The 15,227-nt window shown below is 40.9% G+C and overlaps 1 protein-coding gene across 1 annotated transcript in view; it reads left to right on the forward strand.

The window, feature by feature from the left end:
- Window positions 1-13,043, forward strand: part of SUGCT (succinyl-CoA:glutarate-CoA transferase) — an 814,926-nt gene extending 801,883 nt beyond the window's left edge. The window contains exon 14 of the mRNA XM_025853115.2: window positions 10,708-13,043. Coding sequence (XP_025708900.1) covers window positions 10,708-10,871 — 164 coding nt within the window. The 3' untranslated portion in view covers window positions 10,872-13,043. The remainder of the gene's footprint in view (window positions 1-10,707) is intronic.
- Window positions 13,044-15,227: the final 2,184 nt, after the last annotated feature.

Consider the following 15,227-nt stretch of genomic DNA (forward strand, 5'->3'; position numbering starts at 1 on the left):
CTCCCTTAGCCTGCCTTTGCTGTCTGTAGGAAGAGGAGAAAAATACATATTTCCAAGGGTGTGTAATGGAGAATGAACAAAATAAACATTTGAAAAGTGCCCATCATGTAATATGTGCTTAAGGAATGGTGGATTCCTTTCTCCCTTTTCCTTTTCCTTTAAATACTTATATCCTTGACTGTGAGGGATTTTTTTTTTTTATGTTATGTTAGTCACCATACAGTACACCATTAGTTTTGATGTAGTGTTCCATGATTCATTATTTGCATATAATACCCAGTGCTCCATGCATTACGTGCCCTCCTTAATACCCATCACCAGGCTAACCCATCCCCCCACCCCCCTCCCCTCTAGAACCCTCGGTTTGTTTCCCAGAGTCCATAGTCTTTCATGGTTTGTCTTCCCCTCTGATTTCCCCCCTTCATTTTCCCTTCCTTCTCCTAATGTCCTCCATGCTATTCTTTATGTTCCACAAATAAGTGAAACCATATGATAACTGACTTTCTCTGCTTGACTTATTTTACTTAACACAATCCCCTCCAGTTTCATCCATGTTGATGCAAATGGTGGGTATTCATCCTTTCTGATGGCTGAGTAATATTCCATTGTATCTATGGACCACATCTTCTTTATCCATTCATCTGCTGAAGGACATCTCAGCTCCTTCCACAGTTTGGCTCTTGTGGACATTGCTGCTATGAACATTGGGATACAGCCGTCCCTTCTTTTCACTACATCTGTATCTTTGGGGTACTCAGTAGTGCAATTGCTGGGTCACAGGGTAGCTCTATTTTTAACTGGAGGGATTTTTAAACATTAAAAACTTTTACCCCAACTTGCTGTCATGAATCTGAAATGCAGCTAAGCTGTCAGTGTTCTGGGAGGCCCATGTCTGAAATCGGCAGGTAACCTGGGGCTCTGCTTAGGAATCTAGGTTGCAAAGGCAAGCACTGCAGCAGAAGGAAAGAAAATGGTAGCAGCCAGCATGTATTAAGCACTTACTGTGTGCTTGGTACTTTTCTAAGAATTTTTTCCTAAGTCCTCACAACTTGATAGGGGAGGTGCCATTATCATCCCTATTTTACAGAGAAAGAGACTGAGGCACTGGTTGGTTTAGTAAATACCAAAGGAGATACAGCTGGGATGTGAAGCTAGACACTCTGGTTCCAGAACCCACACTCTTAATCACCTGGCTATATCACTTCTCAAACCCAGCAGCTACGAAGTCAGCAGACCTGTATGTGCATCTGCTGTATGTTCTTTATACACATTTCATAACCTCTCTAAGCTCCATGCTGCTCTTCTGTGATAATGGAATAAAATGCATTAATGAATATTTTAAAAGTGCATAAGATCATTGTGAGGATCGATTTAGATAAAAACCAGAAAGCACTCTGCCCCAGGCCTGGTTTCCAGCAAGGACTCACTAAGTCATAGTCTCAGATGTTCTGGTGTATGACTTACAGGCTGTGACGGACTCTTCTTCACCTGCCTTTGCATTGTGTTGGCCGCCAGCTCTTGAACTCTGGATTCCATGAAGTTTATCAGTTCAGCCTCTCAGGAATGGGCATACACAGAAGTTGAAGTAAAAGGTGTTGCCATTTTCCTAGAATCCTATAGACTATCCCTGAGGGGACCCCAGAGGGCATTCCACACACAGTCCTCACTTAGAGGTGGGTACAACTTACAAGCTGTGCCACCCAGCCCCTTTCCTGGTGAGGGGGGGTAAGGAGACGCAGGGTCTTGACCATTAGTTGTTAGACTAGGTGGTCTCCTCAAAAGGACGGTACCTGCGGTTCAGGATTTAGTACCAAGTTATGTGCTCGGGATTGCTGTGGTGGGCATGTGTTTCAGTGTTTTCTATTTGATTGACTTTATTAAGGCAGAGGAAAGACTTTCCCACCTTAGTTTATCCCTAAGTAGCTATGACTCAATTTCCCTCCCTGCCTCTTTCTGTGGGGCACAACGTTTACAGTTCTTTCAAAAATAAAAATGACTTATTTTTGGCTGTCAAGTCAATGGGAATTTGTCTGTTTAAGTCCAAGAAATGCATTTATCTCCAAACTTACCAGCTATAGATATTAACTTCTTATTCATTTATTTTGCTTCCCGTGGGCACAAAATATTTTAATGCAAGAGATATTGATATAGAGCTTAGATAGTAGAGAAAAAGCTCTTATTTATTTAAAGAACTTATTTAAGTAAGTTAAATAAATAAACAACATACTTAAATCCTCAGCATCAGGGCACCTGGGTGGCCCAGTTGGTTAAGCGTCTGCCTTCGGCTCAGGTCATAATCTCAGGGTCCTGGGATTGAGCCCCACATGGGGCCTCCCTGCTTAGCGGGGAGTCTGCTTCTCCCTCTCCCTCTGCCCCCCACCTCAGCTCGTGCTCTCTTTTGTTCTTGCTCTCTCAAGTAAACGAATAAAATCTTTAAAATCTTCAGCATCAAGGTTGTTGGAATAAATACAGTTGCCATGAAAATATAGTGTTTTGGAATGTGGACATTTAGATGGTAAGTGACTTCTAAATTTATATGTCCTGGCCCCAAATCTTCCCTGAATTCCAGACTTGCATAGCTAAAGGCCCACTGACCTCTGTCCTTGGATATCTCATAGGCACCTCAGACAGTACGTCCAAAAGAGAATTTGACTTCTGCTTCCACCAAAACCTGTCCATATGCAATTTACTCAGTCTTCCCCGTCTGGCAAATGGCCCCACCAGGTTTCAACCCCCAAACACAGGATTCTCCTTTGATCCTTTCTTTCCCTTCACAGCTACCCTAGCCCGTGTAATCCATCAGTAAACCTTGTCATTCTATCACCAGCATAGCTCTCAAACACATCCACTTTTCTCAAACCCTACAGGCACTGTCCTAGTCTGGCCACCACCATCTTTTCCAGTCTACCCACAGCAGCCTCCAATAGCCTCCTGCTCTGCTTAGCAACAGGAGTGTTCCATCACTGCTCTCAAACCTCCATGGAACTCAGAATAAGATCCAACTTCCCTACTGTAACTTCTTTATTTTTTAAGATTTTATTTATTTGAGAGAGAGAGAGTGCAAGCAGTGGGGGAGTAGTGTCAGAGGGAGAGCGAGAGAGAGAGAGAGAGAGAGAGAGAAAATCTCAAGGAGACCCCATGCTGAGTGCAGAGCCTGATGCAGAACTGATCTTACCACCCTGAGATCATGACCTGAGCTGAAACCAAGAGTCAGACGCTCAACCGACTGAGCCACCCAGGTGCCCCATCACTACCATACCTTCTAAGTCCCTGGGCATTCTCTGCTCTGCCTCTCCCTCCAACTTCATTTAGAACCTCCCTTCTACCAAATTCTTGTTCTAACCACACTGGATCTTTTTTGAGTTTTTTGAACATCAAACCTGTTTATGCTGCCTGGAATCTTCTTTCCTCCACTAATTGTACTAATAGCTCAGTTTAGGGCTCAGCCTAAGGATCATCTAATCAGTTTGGCCTTATTGCCCATGCCATCTAGAACAATCCTTTCAGGGCAACCTGTCTTCTCCCCACTCTGCCTATAATGTTCTCATCTTCCCAGCTAGATTTTAGATAATTTTATAATTTCTATAAAATTTTAACTATTTATTTGTTGACTTGTTTATTGTCTCTCTCCCAAATCAGAATATAAATTCCATGAGAGTAGGGTCCAGGTATATTTGCTAATACATATCTAGGTCATACAGCCAAGATCCTGACACAGGGATAGATTCTAAAAAATTATATGTTGAATTAATTAGTGGCTAAATTAATTAATTAAAATGATGGATATGGTATTTATTCAAATATCTTTAATTGTTAGCAATCTTTAGTTCAACAAATTTGTGTCAAATGACAGAACATGGACCATGAAATCTGATGAACAGGGGATCTTGTCCTGGTTCTATTATTTATTTAGCTGGGTAACCTTAGACAAACTAACCAACCCTTTAAAGGACCTTGGTTAAAACGCCTAGCGGAAGCTGTGCTTTCTTTCCTGCATGACCACCAAAGGAGGAGGGTGCACGAGGCACCATCGGCCAAGCCCGCTGGGCGGCAGCATCTGTGGGCCAGTCGTTGGGCTCTTCGAGGTGCAACAGAGCCTATGAGGTGAAGATGAATGAAGGTCGTTCTGATGTTTTCCAGAAACCGCTCAGAGGATGGCTCTGATAAAACCACTAGGAGCACAACTGCACATAATGAGCATATAGGTAGCTGCAGATGAATAGTCAAGTCCATAACCATCATGGTTAAAATTCTTCATTGCCTCAAAGGCATGCAATTGGAAGGAAAAATGAAGAAGGTCAAGAAGACATGAAATGAAACATGATGAAAATTAATATTTAACATTGATCACCTCACAGTAAGTTATATAGAAAAATACATGTCTGAATACTTGTAATTGCGGGGCAGTAAAGTCTGTTATCTTTAAAATATATCAACTGTTTATCAAACAGCTCTATTCTCATAATCACTAGTCAGACTTGTTTTTAACATACTTTAAGGATAATATGTTCTTGTCAATACCTAGCTCATTTGTGGAATGTGCCCCCCCTTTGAGGGGGAAGTCAGCTGGGGACACATTCTAGTACCTTCTGTTCTCCTGCCCTTTCTTGCCTTAGGGGATTTCAGCAAACTAGATAACCATGGAGGCCTCCCCTTCAGAACCTGCTATGATACCTAAAAAACAAGTATTTGGAATCTCCTAAACACCTTAATGAATTATCTCTTGCAAGGAAAGATTTCACCTGTGACATACAGAGTTTGTTTAAAATTTAAATCTTATTTTATTCTTTGTTTTTACCTTTGAATAAAATAGTAATCCTGGGGGGGGGATTAAAAAAAAATAGAAGACCTCAGTTTTCTGATCCATAAAATGAGAGTTATTATAGTCTATGAGGAGGGCTTGTGGCTCAGTCAGTTAAGCGTCCAACTCTTGATTTTGGCTCAGGTTATGATCTCAGGGTTGTAGATCAAGCCCCACATTGGGCTCTGTGCTTGGCATGGAGCCTGATTAAGATTTTCTCTCCCTCTCCTCCTCCCTCTCCTCCCCCCACCCACCTCACCCGTGTGTGCGCTCTCTCTCTCTAAAAAGAAAAAAAAGAAAGAGAGAGAGAGAATTACAATGGTCTCTATTTTATAAATTGAAAAGTCCAATGAGATAATGCAAATAAAAACACAATCTACACTCATTACAAGTGTTTAAGAAAAGAGGCTTACCTTTCTCTTCCTTCTATAGCAAAATGAAAAGCATTGAGGGCCCATTAGCAAATACAACTGCATTCTCCTGCCCTTATAGGAAATACAGACAACTAAACAGATAATGTAATAAACCGTGCTTAGTGCTGTTATAGAGGATGCACAGGTAATATGCACTACTCGAATGTTCTTGGCATCAAGGTCAAGTGGATTTCCTTTGTTTGTATCCCATCAGTTACTTAAAATCTTGCCACGTTATAATTTGCATCGTATTTGGATCTTTATTTTCTTATGTAAATTTTGTTTTTTCTAGAGTTTCTAATTATTTTTTCTTGCATAACGTAATTTTATCTTATTATTATATTTTTCAAATTTTTAAGTTATTCTTAGTTATACAATTCAGGCTCTTTTGCTCTCTCAGACTCCCTTTTTGAAGGCCTCTGCCCTCTTCCATTTCTACCTTATTGACTGTACAGGTCTGAGTTATCACCCTGAGGTCTTCCTTCCCTGCACTTCCTAGTTGGTTCTCACCGTGTACCAGAATTTTATCCTTCTATTATTGACTCCCATGTTCTACTGGATTCGACATCAAGAAACTTCATAAACTTTTTAATCTTTGAAAGTTTGAACACGTCTTCGTATTTGATTAATCATTTGTTTGGGTAGGCAGTTGTAGGTTTAATATCATTTTCATGTTGAAACTTGAAAGCAAGCTTCATTTTTCTTCTAGTTGCTAGTGCAAACTAGTGAGTCAGTCAAAATTGACACAGTCAATCCTTCTGCTTTCTGTCCTACTTCTAAGACCTGTCTTTCTCATAACCATTGATTTTAAGATCACAACCTCTTGGGGGGTGAGATGGACCATTAACACCCGTTTCCTCTACCCCTTTTAAGACATCAACATTATCCTGTCCATGTCATTCTTACATTTGTTGAAGTATCTCATTCATTAGTGATGCTACCACCCATTCTCTTCACTCATGAATTTTTATATTTATTTGTTTAATTTCTAGACTTTTATGTCAGTGGTATTTCAGGAGAGAGTGATTTGTGTTCAAAACCCCCCAAAATACAACTTGAAATTACTGTACAGACCAGTTGCCATCATCTAAATGCACTGTAATTTATTTAACCAGTGCTCAGGTTTTAGACATATTTTCCAAATATTTTTCAATATGGTAGCTATGTGACCTCTTCATCTGGAAGGAAGGGGTAGGAGATAGACCTATGGGCACAATATATGAAGGAATGTGTTGGTAAACACCTAGTCCTAACAAAGTAACTTTTGGAAGCTAAAAGTGTTTTAAAAAAAAGTACAGAATAACACACAAAGAACCCTTACAGCCTGTAAGTTAGAAAGCTATGTGGGAAGGAGATAGGTATTAAGAGTATTGAGTATATTTTGAAATTTATGTAGATCCTTGCCTATGGAATTTGTCAACATCCTGATTAAACCCATAGAAGAACATTTTTAAAGCAGAATTTCTCCATTCAAGTATGGGAACACTTTTAAAACTCTTCATATTTAGTTGACAAAATTCCCGCCAGGAGGACTGTACCAATTTATACTCCTACTGGTCACTGACCTCTTAAAAACAAACCAAAATTGCCACAAGATTTGCTAATTTTATAAACAAAATTGTACCTTATTATCTTTATATGTATTTCTTTGATTATTACTGATATTGAATATCACCCATATTATATTACTCAGATGCTCAAACCAACCCTTGGTAGGTATTGTCAACCTCATCTTAGAAATATGTAGCCTGAGGCTCAGGGACTTTAAGAGTTCTCAAGATCACACAGCTTGCAAGTGTTTGAAAGCATATGTGAACATAGATGTGACTTTGCCAGAAAGTAATTTAAGAACATGTGACTTATCTGCTCTTTTTTTAATGGAAGATCAAATTATTCATTCTTTCTGGACCTTAGATGTAAATAATTGTGTCAAACGTTTTGTACTTCTTGAGACAAATGTATTTTAAAAGGACTTTATTCCCTCTGTGCAAAAGCTAGACTGGGAGGGATGTCCATGGAACTTAGCTTGCTCTGGGACCTGGATATCACCTTTATTTGTCCCATTGCATATATATATTACAGAGACTATAAATTTTTGTTTTTTAATAAACCACATGGCAAAACAATACTTTATTTTAAAAATGTATAAAAATTAAGATTTGAAAATTCCTAGTACAGTACAGGTACATATACACTATACTTTGATCTTAAATTACATGAACGAACCCCAGCTTCAGAATCTTTCTGAACTCAACCATATGCAAAATACCTGATTTCTGAAGGGGCTTAGGGAAAAGCATATACAATTTATTAACCTGTGATATGCCTTCTTTAATAACAAACAATTATTTAGAGAAGCATAAGCTTTCCAAACATACAGTATTTTCTAAGTGCCTTTATGCTAACAAGGAATACCATTCTAGTTCTTTAATAATACCATTCTAGTAAATTGTAGTTAGTAATACCATTCTAAATTCTTTAAGACTTTTTTGTGGAGACAGCTGGGTGGCTCTGTCAGTTAAGGGTCTACCTTCAGCTCAGGTCATGATCCTAGGGTCCTGGGATCCAAATCTTGCATCGGGCTCCCTGCCCAGCGGGAATCCTGCTTCTCCCTCTGCCTGCCGCTATCCCCTGCTTGTGCTCTTTCTCTCACTCTCTGACAAATGGATAAATAAAATCTTTATTAAAAAATAAGACTTTTTTGCATAAAATGTTAAATACTTCTCATCCGGAACTGGTAGCAGAGTCTTTGGCGTAGATCTGGAAGCTACCGTGAAAGCATAGCGTATAGTGGGAGTAACACAAGTTGAACTGCCCTTTAGTATGGCTGGACGTGAAGATTCCTTCCTGTCATCACCACATCGAGGCTCAAAGTCCAGGTTCTTAGTACTGATCCATGCTGCTAGATGGATGGATCTCAGACATTATGCTATGTGAAAGAAGCTAGACACAAAAGGTCACATATTGTATGATTCCTTTTATAGGCAATATCAGAATAGATCACTCCAGAGACAGAAAGTAGGTTTGTGGTTGTTGCCAGGAGTTCCAGGGGAGGACTGAGTTGAGGGAAGCTGCTTCAGGGATAGAGAGTCTGACTTTGGAGTGATGGAAATGTCTTGCAACTCTTAAATAGAGGTGGTCATTGCACAGCATTGAGACTATATGAAATGCCACTGAATTGTTCACCTTTAAATGGTTCATTTTCTGTTATGTGAACTTCACCTTAACAAATTATTATTTTGTTTAAAAACCCAAGTTTTTGCACCCAACAAACTTGGGAACTGACTCTCACTTCCCACCTGGGTGATGTTGGACAGGTTATTCTCATTCCCTAACCTGAACCCTCACTCTGACACTTGTACCCTAAGCCTCCTTGACCTTCAGTGTCTGTCCGGGATTGTTGTGAGGGTTCTCAGACATGATGGCTCAGTGGTTAATGCACCCTAAGTTCTGAAAAAATGGCAGCTGCTGTGGTGAGACCACCAGCAGTATTCCCAGCAGCATTGGCCAGCCCAGATTCTCGGTGTAGTCAAGTGACTCTTTTCCAGCTGGAAGTCTCACTCCAGATCATTCAGTTAGGAAGAAGTCACATGACATTGATTCTCTCAGCGGCATCCTTCTTTTGAAAGACATGTTTTAGATTAAAACTTGTTCATTAATGTCAAAATTGGAACCCACTCTGAGAGCAGTGAATAAGGATCACATCCCTAAAACATCAAATTATCAACCTTTTCATGAGAATAGTGGACCCTGCCTCCCATTGGGTGCTCCTTGACTGAAAAGAGATGGACCAGTGAGAAAGCAGTCTGCACTAGGGCATTTAGAAGGAAGTGTGAGCTTCTTTGCAGCTTCTAAAAATGGAACAAATGAATAAACGAACAAAAAGCAGAGACAGCCCCATAAATACAGAGAACAAACTGGTGGTTGCCAGAGGGAAGGGGGAGGATGGGCAAAATGGGTGAAGGGGAGTGGGTGGTATGGGCTTCCGGTTATGGAATGAACAAGTCAGGGGGATGAAAGGCACAACACAGGGAACCACAGTCTGTGGTACCACACCGGTGTGTGTGGCAGCAGATGGTGGCTAACACTTATGGGAAGCACAGCATAATGGGTAGACTGTGTTGTACACCTGAAACTGATGTAACATTATGTGTCAACTCTACTTCAGTAAAAAATACAATTTAAGACAATAAAAAGAAGGGTGAGGAGAAGAAAGAAGCAAAACTTTGGTCATCAGTTGGAAGTTGCCATTTGTCCATAGTGAATGGTGTGTTTCACAGTGTGGCTTGATGGTCTGGGGAGGTCTGTGTCCTCTCTATCATCAACAGTGGCTTACTTTTTATTAAGGGAATTCTCCGAAGAGCTTGAAGCACATTTGCTGCTCTACTCACTGATGTTGTGTTACCTACATGGGCTTTGGTTTTGCGTGTCCTTCCTCTGTGCGCCCCAAATCAGGAGCAGGCTGGAAAAATTTTTATGAGATAGAAATGCATTGTTTTGTAGTCTTCTTGTGACTATCTAATTTGTTTTCCCAAAGCCTAATCAAATGAGCTGTGAAGAACAGCCAACAGAAATACCATTTATTGAGTGAGGCAGCAAAGGTAGAAATCTGCTGAAACAACATGCTCCGTGGCGCCCAAACAGCTTCTCTGGGGAAAACTGGAGAAGGAAGAGCAGGCTGCTAAGGTTATAGAGAGTGCAAGATGGTTTCAGTGGACGTGGATGGGAGTCCCGGTGATACTAATTATTAGTCTTGTGACCTTGAGCAAAACTTGAGCTTTTTGGGCTTTCGTGTCCTTACCGTGGAGAATGAGGATCATAAAATCCATTTCCAACAGTTGTTGAAAGTCCTCCCTGAGTTACCCTGTGCACAGTGGCTCAGTGCTCTGCAAACAGCTGAATAAATATCCCCTCCCCCTTGCACTGCACATGCAAACCCAGATCTCCCTGATTACAAAACTTGCACATTTCACCTCTTTTCCCACCAAAAGTCTTCAGCAGGGTCTAGCAGAGCTTTAGTTGATCTGCGGTCTGTTGAATTAAACCTTATAGTTTATATAGGAGACACTGAATAAAAAACATCCAGATTACCTTCACCTGGGTCAGATTCCAGCTTCAGAGAGACACTATGTACCTGTGGTCCTTGTTCTCTTGGATCCAGAGAGTCGACCAAGCTGAGTGACTGAGCCCCAAGAGTCTTGGTGACAGGACTGGCCACTTCCGCATGGGCTGGCACACACCAGACACACACATACCCCCCCCAACCCCCCTCCCTGCCCCCCGCATGGGCAGGTCAGATGACCACGGCACAGTTGGATGAAACCGAGTCAAGAAAACCTCACCTAAAAATACATTTCTTTCCAAAATGCGCCACCATTTTGTAACTGGCAGTGATAGTCTTGGCATTCATTGAAAACACCCCAGGCTGCTTGGGTAATGAATTTCCTAGGGTTAGTCATTAACAGGCTTCCTGCTTTCCTCCTCTTTTGACAGGCCCAGCTGTGAGATACAGTAAGTTCAAGATGTCAGAGGCCAGGCCACCCCCCCTGCTCGGGCAGCACACAACGCACATCCTGAGGGAGGTCCTCGGATACAATGACAAGGCCATTGGGGAGCTGTTCAGCGCTGGAGTGGTGACCCAACACAAAGCCGAATGATCAGAAATGCTCTTTCTCAACACCACAACCTGAATGTACTTTGCTAGCAAAGGCAATCTTCTTTCTGGACCCTTTTCCCCAGTTCTGGTGCCTGCCTCTGCAAAGAAAAGTTAGAGTAATTCCAGATTTCCTGCCTGGCGCCTCCAGAATGTTCTGGTATCAATGCATCTAGTGCTTTCTAAATGTGCCCCACCTTCTACTCCTTGCCATTCTCCCCCCACCCCAGATAATAGATTAATTGTGGATTGGTGGGATTTTTTTTTTTTTTGGTAAAGATTTTTTTTTTCCTGGAAAAATACATTCTTCATTCTAATTACATTAATAGCCTAAACGTTTGCCCCTCCAGCCCACGCAGGTCTGAAAAAGAGCAGATCTCTTGCCATTCTCTACTTGCACATAAAGTCTTCATTTAAACCTTTGTTAGGAAGTCAAAGCAATAAGCAGAATGACAGTTTCAGTGATTGATTTTAAACAGAATAACTTAATTTTGAGCTCATGAGTCCTTTGTTAATCTGTAATTTAAACCATGGACTTTGCTGATGTCCGTTAGGAAAACTGAGCTTCATTCTCCCCATGGGGGTAAATATTTGCTTTATGTTGTATTTCTCTGATTATTTCATGATATGTGGCAGAAAATCAATTTCCATTGCTGCATTTTGGGGTGTATGGATCTATCTGCATTAGGGGGTGAAAAGTGGCTTTTTTAATCAGCACCTTATTTTGAGCCAAGTACAAATGCAATAGGTTTTTAAATGAGTGTCAAATGACCATCTAGGTATTGAATAATGTTTAAATAATAGGAGAATGAAAGGAGAACATTCTTTTGTAATCTGAGCACTCACTGTAGAAGACTATATAATGTCTTAATATTAAGTATTTGCATTTAAGTATTAAAGTATTTGTCAGAGAACTTAAAGTATAGAAAACATTTTCTGTCCAGAAGGTGGCAACTGATTTGACTCTATGTTCCAGGATAAACTGTCACTCAGGCTACCAGTCCCCCAAGCCCAGGTACAGACCGGCGCATCACATGACCTCATGATCAATCTCCCGACATGATCTGAAGTCATGACCTTAAGGCACACATTTTGCCGTCATTTTATGACATACCATGTGGCAATTGAAAGTTAAGTTAGAGGTGTTCATCTTTCAAATTGTGAGTTAGAGCTGGTTTTACTTTCATGCTCTTTTTGATTGGGATGATTTGATCTATTTATCCATGCTGTAAGCCCCAATATATTTCTAGAATCAAGGATTGCAAATAAATAGGAAATGTGTCTTCTCACAAGGCCTCGTGGGACTTTTTTAGAAGAATGCCTATCAATTCTTGGAGGAGCTATTGTCCTCCCTGCTTTGCTCTTTGTAGATGTTTTATTCTGAGGCACTCCTGCTGTGATTCCATTAGTTAGACTTTCATCCTACAAGGGTAATGCCTTTTGCAGTGCTCTGCCCCCAATGGCTAGCCCACAGATATACATTTGGAGACATTCGCTTCAGGCCAGATATCTAAATGAAATGCCTCCATGTCTATACAATCGGTAATGAAAATGGCAAAAACTGAGATGACAGAGAATTGGCAAAAGCACATGATCTTGAACACCAGATTCATCATTTCTCCTATGGGTCCAAGTAGATATCTTGAAATGCAAATTACTTGATTAGTGAAGAAGAGTTACCAAAAGAGACTGTCTCCAGTGTAATTGTGTATCCAGATTTCCACCTACACGATTCAGAATGATCCGAGAGAACTTTGAAACTGTTCATCACCCAACAGAAAGCATTTACTCTCCTGACTTAGTGAGAGAAATCATTTAGAATATATATCAAGTTCAGATCAATAATTAGTCCTGAAAGAAACATTGCACTGGCTAAAATTGCTAGCAATATGCCCAGATCAAGTTATGCTTATAAACAAATGTGCTGTTTTAATTATCAGGGCCTATTTTCTTACACATACCCAAAGCTGAGCACACTACTAAGAGACCATATGCTCAAATTCAGTATGTGTCAAGGCCCGCCTTCTGGCAGGGTTGTGTCTGAGGTTGACTTATAAATTCTTTGAAACTTAGTGGGTTAATCATTATGGAATCGAGGGTGTGTCCACAAACAACTAGTCTTCCCTCTCTTGATTTTTTTCCTTAAACTTTTTGCTGTCATGATTTTCTGGTTAATAAAGCATGATATTTTCTAGCATGTGCTCTGATAGTCTGAATGTTTCCCTAGAAGAAGAGAAATGAGCATTGACCAAGTGTATGTGACTAGTCCAGTTACTTGAACTAGTATTTTGTCTTTGGTCCATCTACTAGGAGTTGGAAGTACAATCTTGATTTTAAAAACCACATTTCATATGAGGTCATCAGACTACCTCACCCACATAGCCCCATACTGGGGGACTTTTGCATGAAGACTTTGTGACCCCTGCTTTTAGCCTTTTTCAGGGAAATTTACCTCACTCCTATGTTACCTAAATTTGATAGTTCACCACTGACTCTTTCATCCCATGACATTAGCATGTTGTCTGCTTGAAAAGCTTTGTAGAATTTTGCTTGTCACTCTCCCACATGGCTCAATGCTGCCTTCATCCGTAGGACTCTGAGAAAGAATGCCAACCCCAAGATGAACAGACTGTCCAGATCTGCCTCTCCTCTGACTGCTCACCGTGGATTCTCAACTGGCAAAGGAGATGAGTGTGAAAAAAGGCACATGACTCAGTCTCCATGCCCTGACCCTGGGCTGTTCATATTCAAGCTTGTCCCCAAGATTACAAAATTCTTCTTACATTTGCCTCTATTTATGGGAGGCTATCTGCTATAGTGAGCCCTTATAATTGATGAGATTCTTAAGAAGCAGTGTGCCTTAAAAAAAATTATTCACCTTGAACACTGTAGTATCAACAATCCTTAGGAGGCCAGAATATCTAGCTCACTTCTTTTCCTTCTTGATTTTGAGGTACTAGGACTGGTATATTCATCATTTGATAAGGAAGATGAAAAAGTTAAAAAAAAGATACATCTTTCCATTCCAAACAGCAGTTAAGAAAAACAAACAAACAAAAAACACATCTCAGAGGCTATCATATTGGTGTGAAAAACCATAGAGTTTTTCTCAGCTATCAGGACAAAATTGTATTTCTTACAATTCTAGTATAGCAATACCAGGGTTGAATTTTTTTTTAAAGATTTTATTTATTTATTCATGAGAGACAGAGAGAGGGAGAGAGAGAGAGAGGCAGAAGAAGAAGCAGGCTCCCAAGGAGCAGGGAGCCCGATGCAGGACTCGATCCCAGGACTCCGGGATCATGACCTGAGCCGAAGGCAGACGCTTAACCATCTGAGCCACCCTGGCACCCAAGGGTTGAATGTTTTAAAAATTGCTACTCTCATAAGATACTTAAATAGTTTCTCTGTATAGACATACCAAGCTATCTTCCGAGCACAAATGGCCCTGAACTTTTAAACCAGGCTGGCTATATGCAGGACACGTTTATGTGATGGGATTAGTGGGCTATAAGCAACTCCAACAGACATGTTTCTCCCAACACCCAAAAACAAGTCTTCCAGCATCACCCTAGAAGTACTATAGACAAATGAATGCAAATACTTTGAACTCATATATTTATTTCACACACTGGGGTGGGGGGAGAAACGTAGAAAAAGGAGAGTTTTGAAAAAAAATGAGAGTTGGAATATGTCAATTTGATTATCAGAAAGGGAAAAGAGAAAGCATGCCCAGCGGGTGCCTGGGTGGCTCAGTCATTAAGCATCTGCCTTCGGCAGGTCATGATCCCAGGGTCCTGGGATGGAGCCCTGCATCGGGCTCCCTGCTCAGCGGGAAGCCTGCTTCTCCCTCTCACACTTCCCTTGCTTGTGTTCCCTCTCTCGCTGTCTCTCTCTCTCTGTCAAATAAATAAATAAAATCTTAAAAAAAAGAAAGAAAGAAAGCATGCCCAGGTCAGACAGACCCAAGGGCGCATTTATTCTAGAGACTCTGGTGAACCTATGAGCCCAGCCTTACATATAGATGCCAAGAGGGAAGGCAAGCTCTAGAAGGAGCTCAAACACTACCTGGGAAATAGATTTCATCCACCTCAAATTTTTTCTTGAGAAATAGCTTTTTTTCCTCCTATTCCTTAAGACTTTCACATTAAAGGGCTTGCCCAATTGCCTGTCTCTTTGCAACACTCTTAATGAGAGGCTGTGGTAAGCAGAATAATGGCCCACCAAAGATGCCTATGTCCTAATTCCCAGAACCTGTGAGTATGTCACTGTCCTTGGCAAGAGGGAACAAAGGTTGCTAATCAGCTGACCTTGAAATGGGGAGCTTATCCTAGACTATCCTGGTGGGCTCTGTGTAATC

This window comes from Callorhinus ursinus, unplaced genomic scaffold (assembly GCF_003265705.2).
Source record: "Callorhinus ursinus isolate GAN/ISIS: 27379988/994484 unplaced genomic scaffold, GSC_fseal_2.0 scaffold73, whole genome shotgun sequence".
NCBI lineage: Eukaryota > Metazoa > Chordata > Mammalia > Carnivora > Otariidae > Callorhinus > Callorhinus ursinus.